The sequence below is a fragment of the Theobroma cacao genome, chromosome 6 (genome assembly GCF_000208745.1).
Source record: "Theobroma cacao cultivar B97-61/B2 chromosome 6, Criollo_cocoa_genome_V2, whole genome shotgun sequence".
In the NCBI taxonomy this organism is placed as follows: Eukaryota; Viridiplantae; Streptophyta; class Magnoliopsida; order Malvales; family Malvaceae; genus Theobroma; species Theobroma cacao.
This window is the reverse complement of record NC_030855.1, coordinates 23,705,445-23,729,318: the sequence shown is the minus strand read 5'-3', so window position 1 is coordinate 23,729,318 and position 23,874 is coordinate 23,705,445. Positions and strand designations below refer to the sequence as shown.

At 37.7% G+C, this 23,874-nt stretch overlaps 5 protein-coding genes across 7 annotated transcripts; 4 read left to right on the top strand and 1 right to left on the bottom strand.

Moving 5' to 3' along the window:
* LOC18596834 (transcription factor bHLH36) lies at positions 204 to 1,495 on the top strand. The gene is made up of 3 exons (XM_018123274.1): positions 204 to 472; positions 565 to 891; positions 1,015 to 1,495. The coding sequence occupies exons 1-3, from the start codon at positions 353 to 355 to the stop codon at positions 1,102 to 1,104; spliced, it is 537 nt and encodes a 178-aa protein (XP_017978763.1). The 5' UTR covers positions 204 to 352; the 3' UTR covers positions 1,105 to 1,495.
* LOC18596831 (eukaryotic translation initiation factor 3 subunit D) lies at positions 3,840 to 6,713 on the top strand. 3 transcript variants are annotated; one of them, XR_001928494.1, is made up of 3 exons: positions 3,840 to 5,685; positions 6,166 to 6,213; positions 6,410 to 6,713. XR_001928494.1 is itself a non-coding variant. In XM_007025536.2 (2 exons), the coding sequence occupies exon 1, from the start codon at positions 3,941 to 3,943 to the stop codon at positions 5,681 to 5,683; it is 1,743 nt and encodes a 580-aa protein (XP_007025598.2). In that variant the 5' UTR covers positions 3,841 to 3,940; the 3' UTR covers positions 5,684 to 5,685; positions 6,410 to 6,713. The 3 variants fall into 3 exon arrangements, 1 of the variants encoding a protein (XP_007025598.2); XR_001928493.1 differs by having other exon boundaries at positions 6,166 to 6,232; XM_007025536.2 differs by lacking the exon at positions 6,166 to 6,213 and having other exon boundaries at positions 3,841 to 5,685.
* On the top strand, positions 10,755 to 12,587 carry LOC18596830 (non-classical arabinogalactan protein 31). The gene is made up of 2 exons (XM_007025533.2): positions 10,755 to 11,488; positions 12,089 to 12,587. Exons 1-2 carry the CDS (start codon positions 10,804 to 10,806, stop codon positions 12,382 to 12,384), a joined length of 981 nt encoding a protein of 326 aa, XP_007025595.1. The 5' UTR covers positions 10,755 to 10,803; the 3' UTR covers positions 12,385 to 12,587.
* Positions 17,427 to 18,756, top strand: LOC18596829 (VQ motif-containing protein 4). Its single transcript, XM_018123260.1, has one exon. The coding sequence runs from the start codon at positions 17,694 to 17,696 to the stop codon at positions 18,438 to 18,440; it is 747 nt and encodes a 248-aa protein (XP_017978749.1). The 5' UTR covers positions 17,427 to 17,693; the 3' UTR covers positions 18,441 to 18,756.
* On the bottom strand, positions 21,643 to 22,545 carry LOC18596827 (protein RALF-like 19). The gene has a single exon (XM_007025530.2). The coding sequence runs from the start codon at positions 22,369 to 22,371 to the stop codon at positions 22,018 to 22,020; it is 354 nt and encodes a 117-aa protein (XP_007025592.1). The 5' UTR covers positions 22,372 to 22,545; the 3' UTR covers positions 21,643 to 22,017.

Below are 23,874 nucleotides of genomic sequence, written 5' to 3'. Positions count from 1 at the left end.
ATATAATTAGGTTAAAATTTTTTCGGTTAGGCATGTGCTTGTAAAATGTTAAAGCCGGAATTGAAACAGTCATGCTTTTGGGAATATGTTTTCTCAAGAGTTAAAACGGTCAATGACAGTCCACTTAGCCCTACAGCAAACCCCACCACCGGTTCATATCAGCAAACTTTTTCTCTGTGGCATCTCATGATATATAATTTTGCTTTTGTGCCTTTGGCTTTCATTACTGGTAAGGGAACCTTTAAGGCTTTAACAAACAAAGGAGTAGTCACATTATCCCTGTTGGGCAACGTTTGCTAACTTGGTCTAAGAGCTTGCAAGCTGCAGCTTTGCTTCCCAAAGGATTACTGATATGGAGCACAACCCTAATTCCTCAAGAACAGATAGAAAACTCATCGAGAGAAACAGGAGAAATCAAATGAAAGCTCTCTATTCCAAACTCAATTCTCTCATACCCCATCACAACTCTAGGGTTTATCTCTCTCTCTGTCCCTCTCTTTTTTCACACTCACTCCAAAATGTGCACAAATATTTGCTAAATTTCGATTCTATGGAGTTTTGCAGGAATCAACATCACTGCCTGATCAACTAGGTGAAGCTGCAAACTATATAAAAAGGTTACAGACAAACTTGGAGAGAATGAAGGAAAGGAAAGACAGCTTACTAGGAGTAGAAAGGTCGATGAATACAAGCAGGAGCAGTGGGCCGAGATCTCCTCAAATCATGATTCAAGAAATGGGTTCTTCTTTGGTGATTGGGTTAACAACTTGCTCGAGTAGTCAGTTCATCTTCAATGAGACAATTCGTATTCTTCATGAAGAAGGAGCCGAGATCGTTAATGCCAGTTTCTCTGTTGTTGACGATACTGTTTTCCATACTATACATCTTACGGTAGGCATATGCTTTCACTTTCATTACCCTTTTTCTTGTGATGTGATGAGGAATCGTAATAGTCAGGAATAATCTTTTATTTTAGGATTTGTTCAGAAATTCTTGGCTTAAAAACTTTTGTAGGTTGCGGTGTCTTATGCACCAGATTATGGAGCTGCAGCCAGGATATCTGAGAGACTACAGAAGTTCGTCAATGATATTGCTGATGCATGATCAGTGATGCTCTAACGGAGTAAATAATCTGAATTACTCTATCTTCTGTTTGATTGTTAGTAAAACGTTTGTCAGAAACCTCAAGGGATATGAAACATGAGGCGCCATTGCCGCTTGCTAATTAGTAGTATATTAAATAATGCTGCTTGGCAACACCAGATCTATTGCTATGATGTTTTCAATTCCCAAGCTTTTTCATATCTGTACATACCCCATCAAATTACCTCTCAAATTCAATAAAGCAAACTGCCACTATAACCTAGTTAAACTAGGATTAAACAAAGTTTACAGCTTTTATGCATTGTTGATTCTAGTTTAGATAGGATTATGGTGAATAATGGCTCTATATTTGATATATATGACAAACTTCTTCTTGCTAGCTCAGAAATGATGTTACTTTTGTTTAGTTCTGACTGGTTGGAAGGAATCAATATTTGTTAGATTTGGATTACCCTACATATAATCTTTATTCACATATGAATTACTTATGAATTGGTCATTATGCTTTGATAAATCGACATTTCAAAAGACAGGCCAGATGCTTTATTTGCTAACTAGTTTCTATTTATTTATGTTGAAAACGAAATCACTTTGTCCTGTCCAACCAAAACCATGCTAGTTTGAACTGAGGAAGTCGCAATATTTGACCCTGTAACTGTGGGGAAGACCTGTAATACAAATTGAGGCTTTCCCACCTAAGGAAAGTGTGTAATGCATGCATTACATAGTGGCGGATTTTTCTGTGAAACTTACTTGGTTCTTTGCAAAGTCAATGGTAATGTAAAGAACATGGTGTTGTCACGAAGGGATGAGAAGTCAATTATGGAAGCATTTTTGTTATAATTAGGGAGAAGGCTTTTAGCAAGTCGGGAATATATACATGTGTATTATGTAGCGTGTATGTGAAAGCAATTCTTTCACAATTTGGCTGACGAAAGACGAATGACGTTTGCAAGCTTTCTTTTCTTGCATCTCAGTTAGTAATTAGCATGTTTAGATCACCGGCAAACTAGGGGAGAAGTGGAGAATTTATAAATTGCTATAAGGATAAGAAAGGATAGGAAGAAACCTTTTCATTTTGTGTATAGCTGGTTCCTTATTTTGGAACATGCAGAAAATATTACCATTTATAGGTTTTCACGGTGATTTAATTGTATTTGTGAAATTCACTTTATTATATAAAATATCTCATTTCACTGTCGGTTTTAACCAAAAAAGAAAAAAAATATAACAAATAATCTCTCACCCCAAAATATAAAACATCAAATAACACAATTTCTCTTACTTCTCTCTCCTTTCGATCCTACGTACAAGCATATATATCATTTCATTTCATTTCCTTTCAAACATTACATGAGATCGAAATAACACAATAAAATATCAAATTATGTAAATGTAGAATAAAAATTAAGAGCTCTTAATTTTTATTCCATCATTACTGTTTTAGTGGTGAGTTCGTACTAGTTATAATTTATTTAGACTTTAAAGGGATGAACATGAATGAAATGTCCGACATATATAAGAGACAACTAAGAAATCTTGAAGATGATATGGATACTGGGAGCTGATGAATACAGATTTTTTCTGACCCGGCTCTCGACCAAGCAGTTGCTGCCACCTGCCTCTTCTTTATTCCCCAACAAAACTGATTACATTATTGGTTTTGAAAACCTACATTACAGCGAAAAGCACAAGTCCTCCACTCATCCAACCCTACCTTTTTGGATGGTTTTTGACGTCGATGTCATGTACTCGTGCCCCTAAACACATGGTTTAAATTTGGTAGAAATTATTAATGGTTCAGACAGGAGGACAAATTTATGATGAAACGAAAGAAAAAAGAAAGGGATACGAGAAACCAGGTGGAGTCCCTGAAATCAATTCCGTGTTCCCTCCTGCATGTTTTGTCTCATTGCTACTACTTAAAGACGTTCCCTACTAATTTGACAGGGACGGTAATAATTGGGACATGCCTTGTCCCTCGTATCATGCATTGTTTATGGGTTAAAATCCCAAGTTCCACCTTGTAAAAACTGAATGCAATGACGTTTTACATATATTCATGTTTTTATTTGGTGTGTTCATCCTACATTCAAATTTTTTATTTTCAATTATTTATATATATATATATATAAGAGTATAGATTCGAAACTTGTTGATTTTATTTATTATCAATGGATTACTAATTAATAAACATGTGAGTTGAAATATGAAATTGCTATTAACTCATAAATCGAAAATATTCACGTTATAATTGTAAATTACGTAAATTTGATTATACATAACTTAAATGTTTCAATAAACTATGAAATTACTTATGAAGGAAATCCAACCCATGTAGAGTCAAAAAGGGTCTCACAAACAAGTAACTTTATTGTATTTCTGTCAAAAATAGAGTGCTGAAAACCCTTCTGGTGATTAGTTTTGGATCTGACAACGACAAGCCCAAATTTTTATGAGTGGGGAAGGTCTTAATCTTATCATTCTGAAAAGACGAAAAATGCCAGGAAAGCCCAAATAAGCCCAGATTAGGCCCAATGTGAGCACTAACAATTGTAGCAATGGGTTGTATACCAAAGAGGAAAAGGAATGATACCAGAAGCCCAATATAAGAGTAAATGGGCTCAAAGAGGCCCAAATTTTCCAGCCAACGGTTCACGATCACGAGCGCAACAAAAAGCCCAAACATCGAGGGTAAACACGTCATTTAACACACTATAAACGCCTTTCAGTCTAGGGTTTTCTTTTCCTCCTTCCCCAACCCAAAACCCTCTTTACTGGTACCATCCATCAGCTCTCTTACTCTGCTGCAGCGAAATCCGGAGATCCATCAACAATGGTAGGAGGTTTTGAAGTAGGCGCAGTCCCTTTTAACCCAGACGGCTGGGGCCCACCCGACTCCGTCACCACTGCCCCAACTACCACCACTCTGCCTCTCCACGTTCCCTTCGCTCCTTTCTCCCGCTCCGAAAAGCTTGGCCGAATCGCCGACTTCACCCGCTCTTTCCCTTCCTCGAACGCCAACCCATCCAACCGGCCTTCCTCTGCAAAACCCGGCGGAGCCAATTCCTCCGACGCGCCTTTCGATTTCTCCCTCGACCTCGACGCCTTCCCTCTCGCGAACCCGGACGACGATTCCTCCTTCCGTCTAGTAGACGCCAAGCCTCCTCCTCGGCCCAAATTCGGCCCTAAGTGGCGTTTCAACCAACACCGACCCCAGCTCCCTCAACGACGAGACGAAGAAGTCGAGGCCCGAAAAAGAGAGGCCGAGAAAGAGCGAGCCCGCCGCGACCGTCTTTACAATCTCAACCGGTCCAATCAGAACCAGCCACGTCGCGAAGCCGCGATTTTCAAATCTTCAGTCGATATCCAACCGGAATGGAACATGCTCGATCAAATCCCTTTCTCGACATTCTCCAAATTATCCTTTTCCGTTCCCGAACCCGAAGATTTACTCCTCTGTGGCGCATTAGAGTATTACGATCGGTCCTTTGATCGAATCACCCCGAAGAACGAACGGAGGCTCGAAAGGTTCAAGAACAGAAACTTCTTTAAAGTCACTACAACTGACGATCCGGTGATCCGAAGATTGGCCAATGAGGATAAAGCAACTGTTTTTGCTACCGATACGATTCTGGCAACCTTAATGTGTGCACCGAGGTCAGTTTATTCATGGGATATTGTAATTCAACGTGTTGGGAATAAGTTATTTTTCGATAAGCGAGATGGTTCTCAATTAGATTTGTTGTCAGTTCACGAGACTTCTCAGGAGCCATTGCCTGAAGCTAAAGATGATATTAACTCTGCGTATTCATTGAGTGTTGAAGCAGCTTATATAAATCAGAATTTTTCGCAGCAGGTTTTGGTTAGGGATGGGAATAAGGTGAGTTTTGATGAGCCGAACCCATTTGCCAACGAAGGTGATGAGGTGGCTTCCGTGGCCTATAGGTATAGAAGGTGGAAGCTTGATAATGATATGTATTTGGTTGCACGTTGTGAGGTTCAGAGTGTTGTTGAGGTTAATAAGCAGAAGTCTTTTCTTACTTTGAATGCACTTAACGAGTTTGATCCCAAGTATTCGGGTGTTGATTGGAGGCAGAAGTTGGAGACTCAGAGGGGTGCAGTTTTGGCTACTGAATTGAAGAATAATGCGAATAAGTTGGCTAAATGGACTGCTCAAGCTCTTTTAGCCAGTGCTGATTTAATGAAATTGGGCTATGTTTCAAGGGTGCATCCTAGGGATCATTTTAACCATGTGATATTGGCTGTTGTTGGGTATAAGCCAAGAGATTTTGCTGCACAAATTAATCTGAACACTGCGAATATGTGGGGCATTGTGAAGTCTATTGTGGACTTGTGTATGAAATTGAATGAGGGGAAATATGTGCTCGTGAAGGATCCATCTAAGCCTCAGGTGAGGATTTATGAGGTTCCAGCTGATGCTTTTGAGAATGATTATGTGGAGGAACCTTTGCCAGAAGACGAACAAGTTCAGCCACCAACTGAGGATGCTGAAGGTGGGGAGGCAAATGGCACTACAAATGATGTTGACGATAAAGATATTGAGACACAAAATTAAAGGTAATGGTTCTTTAGGCTATTTACTCATATTTGCTTATGCATTATGTCCTTATGGTGTACCTTTCTCATGCGATGATATGCTATTTTAATCTCCCTTGTTCATTTATTAATGTTTGCCATGTTTCAACTAGTATGATCCAATTATTTGCATACTGTCTCACATGCTGAGAATCTACTGAAGTCAAGTATCTGTCAAATATTGTTATATGAGTTCTGCACAAGCATTTATTATTTTTATCTTTTTAGTTTTTTATTATGGATAATTAACTGAAATCATTCTGAGTTCAGCAAATTCTGTGAACGTTTAACTTGGTTTATGGTTCTATCATAAATTGCCTTAATGATGTTCAAATTTTTCATCTATTTTCTTAATGCTCATAAATGGAGAAAAGAAAGGAGGTGATGATTGTTTAGCGATTTTTTATAGAACTTTTTATTGAACTTGAAATCCTTTGAAACTTATTTTATCTGTGGTTATAGGTTTAATCTTTGGAGTGGAAGATTGATTGGAAAAAGCTTGATGTACTGGTCTGTTGTCAAAGACCTTGTATGGCCATGCAAATTTCGATAAGAATTATATTAGTTGCTTGATTTACTGAAGCAGTCATTAGTTTTCTGGATCATCTCTTCATTGGCATATTTCTGTTGCTATGTTGTGTTGATTCTTTATCTTGATTGCATGCTACGTTGGACTTGTCTGATGTTTTAGTGTTGATTGCTACAGCTTATTGGTGATTGCTTATCCAAATTCTGGTATTTATGGAGAATTACGATCCGCACTAATGTCTACAGCAAGCCAGATTTGAAGCTCAAAGAATAGTCCATAAAGTATTTATGTTTCCTTGTTTGATCCGCATGTTGACTTAGCATTATGTGCGGAGAGATTTTGTAAGAGTATTTATAACTTGCCTTTTGAAACTGAGTGAACCTAATTAGTAAGCATGTTCCGATGGTTTCATGCGAGTCTGGAAATGTGGTACTGAGGGTATATGTTTTTTGCTTCTTCAGAAACTATTTTCCTCTACAAACTATTTTTCCTTACTAAATTTTTCCAGAATTTACTAAATTTTTCCTTCCTATCAGGGTCTAGCTAGCGCTTGGTGAGACTTGTTAAAGCTTTAACGCCAGCATATCTTGTGACACTCATCTAGTCGAAGCTTCTGATGTCTTGGGTTTTACTTTGATCATTCATTCATGAAATCCAATTCATTCAAGCTACACTTGCTCTAGCTTTTACTAATCACCATTACTCTTCGCATAGAAAATGGATGAAAACATATCAGCTGGTAATCGATTTTAAGTCAATTATCTAAAGGTTTTACCTTTCGCACTGAGGAAACGTTGTTCCTTAATCAAATTTTAATTCCAATAAACCGTGGGCATGAGTGAAAACTATTGCCCCCCTCCCACCATGTGGGTCTTTGAGTTAGCCATAATTTCTGAACTTTGTAAAGTTTGGCCCATATTTGGAAGGGGAGGCAAAGGAAAAGAAGAAAAGGCCAAGAAGGCTGATTTGGTGGAAATCTGCAAGACTGTAGGCCATCGGGCAGGGGAAGGAATGAGAAATCAATGTATAGAATTGTGGGCCCAAATCCAATCAAAAGCGGCAGAATCCGAAAAGTGGTTCATAGTAATCAAACACTGGAGCGTGCTTTAGTAATCATGAAATCTGGTCCAATCTTATGAGTCGATTATCAGGAATGGGAAATGGAATCTGGGCATACTGTTGTACACATGTATGGGACCTCAATTATTGAAAATGATAGTGGGATCGCGGGGGCAAAAATTTTTCATTACTGAGGAAGAAGCTTTCACATCCATATATTAACCTAAAATTTAGTGAATTATGGGATAAAATCATACAACAGAGGACAGAGAGTGGTAAGAAGTAAGAATGGGACGTTGCTGCGGCTAAGGTTCTCATCGTTGTTGTCTGCCACTTGGGAATGGAGTCTAGCCGGACCTTTTTGTAGGAATTCTTTCCCCTTGTCATGAAGATCATCCATAACGTTTGCTTTAAGTTGCTGCTGAAACCGTTGTCAATTAAAACTTTAGAACTAAGGAGATTGGTGTTCGGCACTTACTTTCCATGCGTAATAAGCTTAGGCATTTTGTTTCTAAAAGTAATGAAGGGGACCAAAATTCTTTATAAAGGCAATCTCCTAACTCCATTACCATTATTTATAAGGTCATACTCCAGCTTGCTAAAGACTAAAAGGGCTTTTGGTTCACTAAAAGGAAAGGAGTATAGTCAGAGTCACATCTGGTATTTCTTATTGTTTTGCTAGTTATGGACTGAAACACTTGCTTCAACATATATCAGAATGAATTGAAGACATCAAACTCTGAAAACAGAGTAAATAGCTCTTGAAACCTGCAAACTAAAGCTACCCATTTTAGCCAAAGGGTAGTTGATAGTTGACGCCTTGCTTGTCTCCCTTGACCAAATCTTAAACCTCAACTTTCTGTTATACATTGAACATATTGTTAATTCAAATATCTAATGGTAAAAACATTAGCAGAAATACTTTTTTCTATTTGACCAGTAGTGGTAATGCTTCAGAGTACAATTTATGTAATTATTCAAGAATTGTGGAAGTCCACCGACAAGTCCCTAATCTTACATTACACATACACCAGAAGCAGCCTTGCTTGCACCATCGGAATTCACCGACAGACTACTTGAAGGAGACAACTAGCTGGTCAGCATTCAATGCATCTTGCAGGGCAAAGAATCAAATATTAATACCTAGTTTAATTTGTAATATTATCAGGTCAATGCAGGTGGAGTTTAACTCAAATATCTCCAACTAAGCTGGCAAGGATCTGCACTTAAATAGACTCTTATCTCTTCTCTATTCTGTAAAACTAAATAAACTATTAAGGCTGGTTTTCTGGCCCAAGGTTTATTCCTTTTGTATACATATAAAATGGTGATTTGAGCCTTGCATCATAATCATATGCAGGTTGACTTGTGGTTTTCATCCAAGTGGAATTCTTTCTCCTTCTTCCAAGCTGATAAGAGCTGTATAAATTTATTCAGGCATGTGATATTCAAAAATTTTAGGATCTCGACCCAGAATTTACTATGCCTAAATCTGTGTGAACAATAACATCAATTAATCAGATGAGTCATAGGGTGATAATAAGTTAATAACTAGCCAGAAACCAAGTGTGATGGGTATGCAACATTGCTTTCAAGGTTGATAATGTACGAATGAAAGAAGAGCCAGACGAGATCAACTTGCTCAAATCCCCAAAAAAAAAAAATTTGTACGACTGTATACATTTTTGTAGTTTGACAAGTAATTTGATGATTGATCTATAGAATTATACATTGTTCTAAGTAGACCAGTTTGCAAGAATGACAACTAATATATGTATATATATTTATTCCCTTGTAAGTTGTGAGTAGAAAATCACATGGGTGTCGTGGTTTCACACAAGAACCAGCTTGCTTCCACCTCCATCGACAATTTGATTATCGTTTGATCCAAGAATTTGGGTCCATTAAACAAATTAACTTGGGTATAGGCTCTTAGGGTCAAATTCCTATTCGGAGAATGCAATTTGATAAGTTGAATGCATTCAGGAATTGAAGTGATTAGCCATGTTATCTCCACCTGGTTACCTTTGGAAAAGGGCATAGTGAAAGAAGCTTAGAGTCTAATCGTTTATTTCATTTGAATATTTGGTAATTATTATTCAATGTCTTTGAAAGACCTTGTAACCAGTGTCAGGAGGGAAAAAAATACAGTTAAAGAAGTAATACCTATGCTTTAACTGGGCAGTGGGGCTTGGGAAGAGGTGAGACATGATTGATTCTTCTTGCTTTTTTGTTTTTTAAATTTATATTTGATTCTTCTTTAATCGGCCAAAGTGTTTCATAAAGAGGATGCAATTTGATCTCAGTTAATGAGAAAGGTTACATATCATCTTAATAAATGTTGTTTGGTTGCCCCATTGTAAGAGATATAAATTAAATACATCTAGAGCAGAGATAAAAATTAAATTGTAAGAGATACAGGCAAGGTGATCCATGGTGATAAATACATCACTGAATTGAGCAAAAAAAAATTGTTACGTCAAGCACTTTAAAAAATATATATAGAGGAATATTTCAATTTTATAAAAAGTAAATGAAATTTTTTTAAAAAATTTATAAATAGGAATTTTTGTTATGAGTAGTTACATTTCTCATGTTTTCCTAAGACAGCTTGGGATTGATTTTGCCAAAGTAATTAGAATGATTGAAAGTAAAGAATTTGTCGGTGTGGGTTAAGTTCAAAAAGGACATTTGGATTAAATGGTATCTCCACTAACAAAATGTCTTGGAAAAAAAGAGAAAAAAAAAAACACATTTCATACTTTTTTTTTTTTCTCTTTTTGGGCAACGTGTCTTTCCAAAAAGTATATGACCCTGATCAGAGGGAACAAGGACCGTTGAGGGGTATGGGCCCAAAGGTTTGTTTGCATCTGCATGTCTGTTTTTATCGTCACAAGGAGTTGATGATATTCACAGGGTTGAAAATCTTCAAAAAACCCTTAGCAACGTACAAAATTCTCATGGATGAGAGCTGGGATTCCCCACCATTTTACCCTTCACATTTTTCTTGCGCCCATGTTCAATCTTTTTTCCCACTTTATGGAAGTCTATGATTGCCCAAAACCAAGGTATTAACTTTTTTTTCATTTTAATACCCCTCTTGAATCCAACTCCTTGGAAACTTCTACATTGCCTTGCAGCATGGGCAAAATTCCCTTTATTTTTTAGCATTCTTTAGTTCAAATCTCTCTCTCTCTCTCTCTGCATGTGAAGAACCTCTGCGCCATAAAAGCAAAAAATAATGTTCCAATTTGGTGTAATGCATTTAAAGATATGAACCCTATTTTCAAAGACTTGAATAAACTAAAGAAAAAAAAGAAAAAAAATACTTTTTTCTTTTTTTGTCTCTTTTTCTGAATAGTGTATAGTAGCCTACAACCCTACCCCACGCCATTATAAAACATGATTTCATCAATAAAAACCGCAGAGAATCACGGCTTAACCACTATAAATTCCCTGCCTAGAGCACCCCAGCTTCACCATCTTTCTTTGTATACAGCTTAAGCAAAAACATGGGGTTTGCAGCAGCAGCTAAAGCTGTTTTGCTTCTGCAGCTTTCACTGCTCTTAGTGAGCAGCTTCAGAGTGTCTGGTCAAATTTTGCCTGAGGCTTTGCCTCCTCATTACCATGAAGGATCTCACCAACCTATTTCTCCTGTGATGGCACCTAGTCCCCCACCAAGTCATCACCACCACCACCACCACCCTCACCCCCACCCCCATCCTCATCCACCCACCCCTCCACCCACTAAGCCGCCAAGCCACCCACCTAAAGCCCCGACTCCTGCACCAGTTTATCCACCACCCAAGCCACCAACCAAGCCGCCAACTTACGCTCCGCCCAAGCCACCAGTTCAACCACCAACCAAGCCGCCAACTTACGCTCCACCCAAGCCACCAGTTCAACCACCAACTTACCCACCCAAGCCACCAGTTCACCCTCCAACTAAGCCACCAACTCAGCCCCCAACTAAGCCCCCGGTTTACCCTCCAGTGAAGCCTCCAACTAAGCCACCAACTCATCCCCCGACTAAGCCACCAGTTCACCCTCCAACATACCCACCATCTCATCCTCCGGCTAAGCCACCCACTTACCCAAAGCCTTCAAGGAGTCTCGTGGCAGTTCAGGGCGTTGTTTATTGCAAGTCATGCAAGTACGCTGGAGTTGACACCCTCTTGGGAGCTAAACCTATCTTTGGTCAGTCCCAAACCTATTTTGATATTGCTAAAAATATCTAAGCAAAGTTTCTTTTAAACAAAACCTTATATTCACTGAAAGAAGAGTACTTCAGGGGTTTTATTCATTTGCATTGAGAATCATGAGCTACAGTCTTTTTATTTTATGGGATAATATCATTTTGGTTTAGCATGCCTTTCTCCCTTGTCTACAAGTAAACAATGTTAGAATGAGGCATGGTTGTACATAATTATTTTTGCATTTAGAGATGCTATGATTCCTGACGTGACTTTCATTTTTTTTTATATTCATTTTGTTTGAATGAAAAACTTGCATTTTGAATTTTGAGTTATGAGAGAGAAAAGCTTGTCTTTTGGTTCCAACTTCCAAGTCTGACTAACATCAACAGCTTGGCGTTTTATGGGTTAAAAGCAGCAAAACTTTACCTTTTTTCAACAATAGCTCATACTTCTAAGTGTACGTAGCATCAATGGCTGGCATGCATTCTTTTGGCACCCTAGGTTGTAAACACAACAATTTTGCTTTTATCCGTTGGACCGAGAAAAATTACCCTATACTCGATTACTTTCTCACTGAGCAACTTGGCATTGGTTTTGGCAGGTGCCATTGTAAAGCTAACATGCAAGAATACCAAATACAAGCAAGTGGTCCAAGCCAAGACTGACAAGAACGGCTATTTCTTCCTGGAAGCACCAAAGTCCATCACCAGCTTTGGAGCCCACAAATGCACAGTCTCCCTAGTATCATCACCGTTGGCTTCATGTAGCAAGCCATCAAATCTCAACAACGGGTTGCAGGGCGCCACCTTGAAGCCTGAGAAGCCATTTATTGCAAACAAGCTCCCATTCATTCTCTACAGCGTTGGGCCATTTGCTTTCGAACCCAAATGTTACTAGAACTGGAATCTCATCACTGCTTTGCTCTCCCACTCTTTTCCATTGTTCTTCTTTATGTGTTACCAGCTACTTACAAGTTTCCCCTAGCTTCTTATTGTAATGGCATTTTGTTTAGTGTGTTGCTTTGGGTGAACAATAAATAATAGTCATAAATGGAATAGATTAGTAATTGAATAATCAATGGATTGCTCTTTTAACTAGTACATAGATTTTATTTCTATCAATGATTCAAACTTTTTTCAATCTAGTTTTCCTGATGAATAACAAAGATGTCTCTAGGGAGATGGGGATAATCTCAATTATCAATGGTTACCAGGACAAAGAAAAATATGGTACTCATGGGAAGGAGTGTATGTGGTCTGCCTTGTGGCAGACATGTGACTTTTTATGGGGATATATAATTACTATAATGTTCCTTTATTAAAAACTATAAAAAGGATTGAACATACTAGCAAGTACACATAATTAGGGGTAGCCTTTTGCTACCTCTTTGATTTTCTTTTGGCCAATTCAAATCTGAGTTGTCATGTTGTGAGTGAGTCCCATAGTTTCTCTTGGCAAATGACAAGAAATAGTATGCTCATGATGGATTTGTGGATATGGTTACCCCAGTTGTTGCTTTCGGTGATGCCAAAGTGAAAATTACAGTGTAACAGTCAGTCCAAACACTTTAACAGTGTCATATGAATCTAAATGAAACTCTCTTTTTATATTTTTCCCTTTTCTTACTGATGAAAGGCAACTCATGTTTGAAAGATTTTAGACTGGGTCAAGTAAAAAAGATTAAGATTACGCTTTTGATTGCTTTTTATTCTTCATTTTTTGCAGCTCCTACCTATTTTCGGATAGGTATCACTACTAGTACTAATAGCTATATTATGATCCTATCTCACGAGCATTTCTGAAAGTATTGTGGGATGCTAAAGATTCAGCTCTCGGTGTCAAGTGCTGGGCTTGTTTCCCCTCCTGGCCCCAATCTCTCACTGTTTCAAGCAGGGGGGGGAAGCTGGTTAGCCATCTTTTTTCAGAAAACCTCGAGAGGGCTTTTATTTGCTTGATCAGTCATGGTGATATCATCATCTACTAGTCTGAAATCACATCAACTGGATGGCTAGCATTGCTATTCTTATAAACTGTGCAAACACAGATTCACACCCGTGTGGCCCCTTGAACCTTGACTGATGAATGGAGATTGCAGATCATTGATTTCACGAGGAAAAGGCCGAACAACGTTTTCAGGGAGAGTAATGGGACTGCCACCATGTGTCAGATAGGCTGGCAAAATTGAGTGCCCGAGTCCACTAAACTCAATCTGAGCTTCAAGTGCTCAGCTTGGCTTGCGTACTTTTGTTTTAGTGACTTCAAGTAGGGGAATATGCTACCCCAAACTCAGTGACAATCCCATGGCCCATGACCAGGGACCTTCCTTTTCTTTTTCTTGTAATTTAATCAACATTTGCTTATTGGATATAGCTTTCTGTCAAGTCATCGCGATTTTGTAATAATTTCATGTTCTTAATACATGCACCTCTAAGTAGATCAATACAGTCATGAATCAAGACATGACAAGAATGAATCTCCTCAACCTCTCGATGCAGAAGGATTGAGAAGCCTGCCATTGAAAGTCCCTCAAGGCCGAAGAAGCCTGTCAAGTATCAGGGCTTGATGGGCCTTCTTTATTTTTCTCTCTCAGGATGCTAATTAGGCCTGGATCGACCTACAAAAATTTGCTTGTCTCAGGGCCTTTTGTCCTGCTTTCTTCTTCTCAAGCCTAATGAAAACACTTGCGCTCAGTACCCCATGTTTCATCTCTTCAGTCACAAAAAACTACAACCTAGAAGCTAAGACGTCAACATTTACAGTTGTGTGCAGAACATGGTTCGGCAGCAAGCCAGCAAACCTAAGACAATTGAATTGACTCTAAATCTACAATAATCACAATTTTCCTTTTCAGTTGATTAAATTTGTTATATCTTGTAGTAGTTCTTATGCGAGGCACATAAATGCCACCTCCTGCCTTTTTTTATGCTGTCTTTCTGTTTTTGTGAGTCTTATTTTTGTTATTGAAGACTACCGAATTGGATAAATGAAACCATATTTATGAAAAGTATGTTTAAAATATCAGGTAAAAGGGAGGTGGTCTTTCCATTTCAGCTCTGCCAAAGAGGAAAAATCCAAGTCACTGTCATTAAGATGAACTGGCTCAGCACAACTAACCCCCCCAAAAAAACCCCCTAATTTATGTGGTCAAACCGACCTACCTTTGATATATTTGCTAATATTACCACATTTTCCTCTTTACCTACCCAAACCCATCTTTAATTAGAAGCCTTCTTGGTTAGAGTGCTTCAATTAACATCATATATATACTTGTTAGTTGAGTAAATTATTTGGCTCCTAAAACAGTAAAAATTCATGCAGCCTGTTGTTAACTATATCCCAAACTACAGTTAAGTGGAATAGGATCTTTCTCTTTTGGGGGGGAAGGGGAGAGGGTTCCTATGTCGAATACATCAAGATTGCAATTGTTTTATAAACGTGCCCAGTTGTATGCATCTACCATTTTCCAAGTTCATAAATGGTGTTTGTTCCTTGAAAGGAGCAGCTTGAAACACCAGAAAACAGCCCCCTCCCACTCCTCCCTACCCATTATGGAATGGAAGTGGCCCAATGTGGTCCCTTTCTCACACTCTGCACCTTTATTTGTTTATTTTTATTTTCACAGCACTTTACTTGCCAGGGTTACATAAACGAGAATTAGATTCACCTCTCATTTTCACTTTTATTTATTTATTTATTTTTTTAAATTGTTAGTGCAGCTTAGGATACTGGCAATAAGTATCAACTTCAATGTGGGCATCAATGATTCTGATCTGACCTTGTGTTGGGGGGTGGAAATCTTTGGGTATATTTTTCCCAACGTCCCCCAAAACTCTCCATCTCCCTGAATTGGTGGAAGCTTTTTTCCCCTTCACTTCCTTCAGTTTTCAACCCTTTCCCATCCTTTTTGGTTTTCCTCTTGTCCTTTGTATGATCCACAACAATGTAATTAGGGTTTACACATTTGTAAATTGGGAAAAAAGTGACTCAAGAGAAACCCATTTTTCTTCCTTAATACACATGCTTAGTAAGTGAATAATGACTTGAAATATTTGCAGAAATTTCCCAATGAGTATGGGGACCAAATTTCTATTTTGCATGGGTTAATCTGATTTTGTTGATCCTCAAGAAGCAATTAAGGATAAATACAAGTGAGGGGGTGGGGACATAAAACACAAAAGATAAGGGTATATTTAACTGACAATGTACTTAAAATATAATTTTGTACCTGACAAAACAACACCAATGATGCCAAGTTTTGTATAATCTAATTTAGGTCATGCTAGCCTGACCTATTGCCTCTTGCTATCCCAAACCCCCGCCAAGCAAATAAGATAGAAGGCTTTTCATTATCCATTCTCAACACTCTTTTTACAAAATGAATTTAGTACTTCACATTTAAAATTAATGTAAACAAGCTAATTTAAAAATTTATTAACACATTAATGATTAATTAATGATTCAATTAATGTTAAATGTCATTAAAATTAGTAGTAGAACTTTAACAAATACCATCTTTAAGATAATTGACAATGTTTCTAATAATAATCTTAAGAAATCTCCATAGAAAGCTTATTAGTTAGGCTTAAAATGGAAAACTAATGAAAAGTGACTTTTGAAATGATTTTTCTACCAAACTATATGAAATTTATTCCTCAAAAGATTATTTCGATTAAAAAAGATGAAAATAGATATGTCACACTTGATATCTCTTTCATAATTTTATATCATGTATCCCATAAATTTTTTATGTTAGGATTAAAAATTTAGGGTTTGAACTTATGATTTGAGTGTATAGTTTAAAGTTTAGAGTTTAAGAATTTTAGTTAATAATATAAGATTAGACATAAGATGTAAAATTATGAAATTAATATCAAATGAAACATTGAAAGGAATAGGGATTTGCATCCAATATTTATAATACTAATATCTTTTAAGGGAAAAGAATTAAGAATTATCAGGACAAATAATGAAGGATAGGTTGGACTTAGGAAGTATCTAAACCTTAAGAAAACTATATTTATCTTATATATATTGAAAAATCAAGAATCCCTCCCATGCAAATAGAAAGTCCTATGGGTATCAAAAGGCAAAGCAATATGCAATAATGATGAATAAATAAATATAAAAGTAATATGTTATTTAATAATAACAATAATAATAATAAAATTAAATGATGAGTAGTAATTGTTTGATATGATATGATCTTAACCTTACCGTAGTCAGACTCAAAGGTTTTATAAGTCAATGCCAAATATTGAAACTTTTATTGACGATTTCAATTTTCTCTCTCCTCTCTCTGGCCCCACCCATTTTGTCTGAAATTCCAATCACCACCAATCGCATGCTACCACATGGACTTCCTCACAATTAGACCCCACACTCTCGCTTCTAGCGCGTGTGTCTGGGCTCGGTCCTCTAATCAAGCGTTCAAACATCACCGTATATTATAATTTGAGAGATAACAAGAAAACAAAAATACGTTTTTTGCTTGATGCTATATATATAATATATTATAAAAATTTAAAGAAAATTATGAATATTGGACAGATCAATTCGATTTAAGTAGTATTAATAAAATTTTTTTTGAATTTATTATTGCATATTGCTTTCGTCAACAAAATTCTATGATCAATAAATAAATTTGATAGGCGTTGGGATAGTACAAATGTTGGAAAGGAAAGTTGGTCAAAGTTGTTTTGACTTAATATTAAATGATTTTATGGTGACTCATATCCTTTAAATGCTAATAATTCAATCAAATTTATATCCATTAATTACCACAAATGATGATCTTCCTAATCTAATATAAAACCATATAGATGTAGTGAAACAATAAAATTGCTTAGTTTTTTTTAAGTAGCTAAAAGATGAAGTTTCCTTCACAATTTACCATGTGACTAGGTGAGCTCTTGGTTCATAATTTATTCATTGGACTAGGACAATGAATATATTAATGATGGAGGCGCGTGTCGAGCACAGGCATAAAGGAGGCAATGGGGGTTAAACACAACTAAAACAACTCCCAAAGTCCCCACCAAAACATTTCTTACCAAACCGAAAATTGAAGTACCAAAAACTATCTCGCCTCCACATCTAAATCTCCTCAGACTCTCCCCTCTTTCCTCCTTCGTTTCCCTTCTTCAACCCCTTTCCGTCCAAAGATCAAAGACGCCCTCAAAAAAAAAAAAAGAAAGAAAGAAAGCTAAATGGAAACCTCTCCAAGGCCGAGCCCAAACCCGAATTTCCTTGCATCTCCCAAGAGCCACAGTCCCAACAGCAGCACCAGCAGCACAAGCAGCAGCAACAACACCAACCCACCACCGCCAACTCCTCCAGCTCAACAGCCTAAGCCCATCACCAGATGCGAATCCGCCAATCCGTACCCGACGACCTTCGTCCAAGCCGACACTTCCTCGTTTAAACAAGTCGTCCAGATGCTCACGGGATCCTCCGAGACCGCCAAGCTTGCTTCATCCACCAAACCAAATACCTCCGCTCAATCCGACCCTAACCCGAAAACCCACATCCCTCCCATCAAATCCATCCCCAAAAACAAGCAAAATTCTGGGTTCAGGCTTTACGAGCGAAGGAGCTCTCTCAAGAACCTCAAGATCAACCCGTTGAACCCGGTTTTTGGCTCCAACAATTCCGGGTTTTCGCCTCGCAAACCTGAAATACTCTCCCCTAGCATTCTTGACTTCCCTTCTTTGGCTCTTAGCCCTGTTACTCCCTTAATTCCAGACCCGTTTGACCGATCTGGACCTCGAAATTACACGAATTGTTTTAACAATAATGCGAAACTAGACAAGGAAGCTGAAGAGAAGGCAATTAAAGAGAAGGGTTTTTATTTGCATCCATCACCGGCATCTACACCGCGAGATTCGGAGCCTAGGCTTCTCCCTCTTTTTCCAGTTACTTCACCTAGAGTTTCAGGTTCTTCTACTTCTTCTTGAAATAAAAAGAATCATTTTTAGTTTTTTTGTTTTTGCTTTTTCGTTATTCTGCTGATGTTGTAAGATTTTTATATATTGTTGGGGCAGTGAAGATGGGGAATCGGAAAGGAAGGGGAAAAACAAGAGATAATATTTGTAATGTTGGATATTTTGAGAGGAATGAAGAGAAAATCTTTGCTTCAATTGTAAAATTTTATGCTTGTTTTGACTTTTATTTTCCCTCTTTGTTATGTTTGTATGCTAGGAAATTTGAGCTAAGGACGATAAGAAAATAAGCTTAGTGAATTAAGGAATTAAACTTTGGTATTTTGAGAAATTATAGTGCCTTTTGTAGTGGTTAATTTATATGGATGACTGTGAATTGAAGGGGAGAATCAGTGGTTTTTACTCCCTCTGGTAATTCTTTTTCTATCAATAAATGCAAAAGATGAGTGACTGGGAGTCTGAGATCCCAATCAGTTCCTTTGCCTTTTTTAAGACATTAATAAACATTGTAAGAAGTGCAGATGAACAGAGAGGCAATTAGAGAGAGAGAGAGAGAGAGAGAGAGAGAGAGGAAGAGGAGCTGGAATGGGAAAAGTTTTGTTTGTATCAAATGGCAAAAGCAGCTTTGAGGCTAGCTGTCAAAGAAAGAGTAGATAATTGGGCAAGGAATCTTGACTCTTTTGTTTTGTTTTTCCTTTGTGAGGGAAAAAAAGGATGCCAAGGGAGGCAGGCAATTCTGTGTGTTTTTTTTTTTTTTTAAGAAGAAATTCTAACTTTTTATGCACTCGTGATTTTCTTATTTATTGATTGTTAGTGCATCTACTGTTTCTACTTCCTCAAACTGTGGTCTAGGCTGCTCAATGCAACAATTTATAGTCTACCATCTTGGCCTTGTGGGTAGATCCACCATAAGGGGTCATTACGGAAAAAATGTCACCATTGGATATGAAATGGGCCCCATTCAATCTTGCCATCTGATGCAACTTTTTAATACTGAAAAATTTTAAAGTTACTTATCATATTTGGTCATAGGGGGGGGGGGGTCTCTGTTGATATATATATGTGGTGGGGTCTATATTCTATAAAAAAAGTAGTAATAAATCTAGTGGACTTGATCAGCAATTTGGTACTATTTCAGCCACACAAGGGTATTTTATTTGGACAGTGAATTCAAGGTCCCACTTGGATAAGAAGGGTAGCAAGGAAAGAGAAAGCAAGCAATGGCTCCTTTTTTTTCTTTGAGTTGCCTGAGTAAGAGGGGTACTTTAATATACAAGGAAACTTTGAATTGTTGTAAAAGCAATCATGCAAAGTTAGTTCTTCTTTCTTTGAATATTGCACTTAAACATTGTTTTAAGTCCCTACTTTTTGACTCAAAAGAGACCAAACTGTAGTGAATGGAGACATGAGAAAGTGCAGGTGGGAGGGGAAGTGGGACTCGCGATGATGAAAGGCAAGAAAGAGAAGAAAAAAAAAAAAGAGAAAGAGAAAGAGCTGTTATTAAAATGGGAAAGCCAGAAAACATGGGCTGTGGTCACCTCTTACATTTGTTTTGTTTTGTCTTCCCTTGTTTGTTTGTGTGAATATATATTGGATTGTAGACTATGCAGCCCTGCGGTTGGTGGGTCATTTATTGGCAATTTTGAAACTTCCATGTGCACTGTTTTGATGCCCCTTACCAAATTATCAGATCAGGACCTCTTCTCCCCTTCACTATCAAAAAGGCGAACCCATTGTTTACACATGGCGGGCCCTCAGCTCATCCATCAAACCCATATTTCTTCCCCTAAAATCTGTTCATCCAACCTACCATAACCTTGATTCATAGCATTTGACAGTGTGTATCAGTCTGTTGGGATGTATGTTAATGAGAGTGTAAGAATCATCAAAGAATTCCTATCAGCAAACGAATAAATGAGATGAACCGTTAAAGTCTTGTTAAAATAGATTTTAATGATTCAAATCGAATATGGTATCATAGCCATTGAAAGTTGCTTTGCGGCCATTGCAGCATCACTGCTGAATGCTGAAGCTGATCAAATTCATGTTGCACATTGTTTTATTTATGGATGACGTGTAAAGAAGCTTTTACGAAAAACAAATGTCATGGTCGAAACTTGGAAACCTGAAAGATGCCATTACCGTCCATAGAAGAAGAAATGAGCAGAAATGGCACCACGCGTTTATTCCCACTATCAAAGATGATAAGGATACGTAAGACTTCACATTCCCTGGAAAAAAAAAAATCTTCCTGAGAATTTTGTTCAAATCCTAGTAGTGTTAACCTTATTGTTGACACCCAAAAGATATAAAAGAAAGATAAGAACTAGGTTACCTATGAATTGACGAGTTAACAAGTTGACAAACAGGCAGGGTAGGAGGTAATAAAAACTTAACAATACAAATATTACAAAATATTAAAGACTTTGAAAGGGGTGTACAAGAAGACAGGAGTGAGTGAGTGTGAGTGTAATGGGATGAGGACATTGGGTAGATGAAAGAGGACCCAAAAAGCATAATTTGATTGGAAAGATTGTTTGGCAACGGCGATTGGGACAATCTGAATTATTGACCAAACCCCTTTCATCACCTCTGAAATTTTACGTCTGTTTCTTACTTGGATGCTTGTGTTTGAACCCGAAATTTGAGGTCTGATCCCTCCTCCTCGTGCTACTGACGTATTGCTCCGCTAGGCTCCTCCCCTTTTTCTTTTTGGATATAAATATTCCATGGAAGAAAAAGATTTACACACAGATCTTATTCTTATTCTAGTAGGAATAAAAAGAAACATCAAGGCTTTGGGTACCAGGTGGCTGCAAAATGCACCCCGACAATCAATTCATTCCATTAGTGATCTTCAAGCTATAAAATGAAAATGTTGAAACTTCCTTTCTGAAATTTGTTTCATCAACAAGCAATTAAGTTCAGTCAAAGGAACGGTCTTTCTGAATTAATGGACCAGGTCGCCCTGATTTGCAAGCCTTCCACCCTTTTGTCAGCAGAGTATTTTAACTTCTACGATATATATATATATATATATATAGTGTCAATAACATGTCTATATACAGAATTCTTACGTGTATAAAAGAAATTGTATTTAAAGTTATAATCATTCAAACATTTAGACTGATATATATCTTTAATTAAACAATACTGCAACTATTACATATTCATCTCGGCTTAAATAATGATTATCATTATAAGGAAAACATGGACGTAGAGAGAAAAACCTACCAAGCTCTCATTAGATTTGGAATACTACAGTATTATTTTATTCTAGCCTTCATTTCCCTTTTTTTTTTTAATTTCCTCCAGAAGATACATATTAAAAATAATTAATTAAGAATTAGTGCAAATTACAAAAGCAAGAACACCTTGACCCCCTTTTGCACTACCCTTTTAACACATATGGAACATATATTTATGACCAAAAACAAGCCAAAATACAAATGATAACTTTGTTTAACAAGGAAGAATTAGTTAAGAAGAAGAAGAAGACGAAGAAGGGGATTCAGAGGAGGAAATATTGCAAGCTCGGTGACTCTAGAAATTTTGTTTTTGGGGGTTTCTCTCTCTTGGGTGAACTTTCTCTTCAACTAGTGTACCTATAGCAATGGGTAATGGCGCTGCAACCACGGTTGTAAGGGTTAGCTCTTTTCCTGTTCTGACAGTTGTAGTAGGAGTTTCCACGACGGTTGCATGGGACTGAGTTGGCCTTAAGGGCTCCGTAGCTAATGTATCTTTTCTGAGCAAGTTGGCGACGATTTATCTCGGAATCCATCAATGTCTGGCTGACATCTTCAACATCACACTGTCCGTCAATGCATGAACTTAACTCATCGTTGCCAAAATGGGTGAGACCCCAGCTGGCCTCGTGAAATGTGGTGGACTCGGCCACCATTGCCAAGGCCAAGAGAAGGAAGACCAGCCAGACCTTGGAACCCATTTCGGGAACGTTGGAAAAGAAAAAAACAAAATGCTAACTTTCTGAACGAAAGAAAAGTTGTAAGAGAGAGAGAGAGAGAGACAGAGACAGAGAGGGTTGTAATGCCTAAGCCCTGCCCTTCCTGATAAAGGAGGGGAAGAGAAAGTTATAGAACGAATGCGGGATGGCTGTGAGCTTCTTTGGCATAAAAAAAGAGCAAAGACGGGAAATTTAGGGGGTGGGATTAGTGGTTCATAATTTTGTTGATTTAAAGCTTATTTTTTGAGGGTGCCCGTTTCTTGCTCCTTGTTTTTCTCTTGGTCTCGGGGTGATGTTCTTTTTTGGGGAGGGTTTTGCCAGATAAAACCTAGCTGTTTCTTCAACTGCCAATGCCTGTAATTGGAATGTTAAAACCATCATAGTCATTCAAGCTCCCTAATTGGCTAACCTCAATGGGTGGCTGCCAAGAACAAATTGAAACAGAGGATGGAATTGGAGGCACCCTAGAAATATATGGTTGACAAAACTTATGCCAAGGTTATGTTCATCTGTTTATTATAACTATTTTCTAGATTTTCAATGAATATCAAAAACAAGCTTAGAATCATAGGTTTATAAGCAATAGAGTCTGCAAAAACCTGATGAGAAGGTTAGAACTATTGACTAATTTTTGGCTATATTCTGCATTTAGAGCCTGGTTTTGTACGAAGGGGGCGCTCATCCATGGGCCTGGTGGCATGACATGGTTATCCATTTGATCAAAGGGTTGCCTAAATCTTATGACAAATTGGGTTGAGTTAGTAATGGAGTAAGAATCCTAAGCTCAAGAGATAATACTGGCTGGTTTGGGACAAGCCCAATCATTGCTGTAGTAATTGGGTTTCGGTTAAGCTGATATTGTTGCTGCAACATAACCTAAAAACGAAGGTTTTCTCGAGCACAATATTCTTACCTTGGCTGCCACATGACTTCCCTCACCGGCAGTCTCCTCTCCCACTTTGGCAGGGAAAACCCAAACTAGTAGTAAAGTACAAGGCAGAGTAATTAGACCATGGTAAGGATTGTCTAAGAATCCTGAGACTTGGAGGAGCCACTACCTGACCAATATTTGTTAAGAAAATCAGGAAAAAAGTTGCCTTCAAGCAAAGTTTGCTGAAGTTCTAGACTTGAACTCATCACCTTTCTAAAGTTCAATAAGTCTACTTCGAGGGTCATCAACAATAAAGGGAAACTCTATTTGTACATGTGATTTCGGGTGCCGACTTATTTTGAATATAAATAGGAAAGAATTACCCCTTACTTTTTAGTCAAAAATATTTAAAAACGATAACATTATCTTCACAACTTGGGTTTTTAACTATGTTCATTTGCTTACCAATAAAGGGGGAACTGAATTATTATTCTCGTTTTTGGTAAAAAAATTTACCCAAATGGATTAGTCAAATTGCCATGATCGGATGTCTACCATAACATAAACCAACAACTCTAGGCCGCATGCTTGCAACACCGTGAGTAGCACTACTC

Bases quoted from the DNA above. Each gene is read 5' to 3' on its own strand.
- LOC18596829 (XM_018123260.1), top strand. From the start codon at position 17,694: ATGGAAACCTCTCCAAGGCCGAGCCCAAACCCGAATTTCCTTGCATCT.
- LOC18596834 (XM_018123274.1), top strand. From the start codon at position 353: ATGGAGCACAACCCTAATTCCTCAAGAACAGATAGAAAACTCATCGAG. The intron at 473-564 runs GTTTATCTCTCT...GGAGTTTTGCAG, and splicing joins TACCCCATCACAACTCTAGG to GAATCAACATCACTGCCTGA. The intron at 892-1,014 runs GTAGGCATATGC...AAACTTTTGTAG, and splicing joins TCCATACTATACATCTTACG to GTTGCGGTGTCTTATGCACC.
- LOC18596831 (XM_007025536.2), top strand. From the start codon at position 3,941: ATGGTAGGAGGTTTTGAAGTAGGCGCAGTCCCTTTTAACCCAGACGGC.
- LOC18596830 (XM_007025533.2), top strand. From the start codon at position 10,804: ATGGGGTTTGCAGCAGCAGCTAAAGCTGTTTTGCTTCTGCAGCTTTCA. The intron at 11,489-12,088 runs GTCAGTCCCAAA...TGGTTTTGGCAG, and splicing joins GGGAGCTAAACCTATCTTTG to GTGCCATTGTAAAGCTAACA.
- LOC18596827 (XM_007025530.2), bottom strand. From the start codon at position 22,371: ATGGGTTCCAAGGTCTGGCTGGTCTTCCTTCTCTTGGCCTTGGCAATG.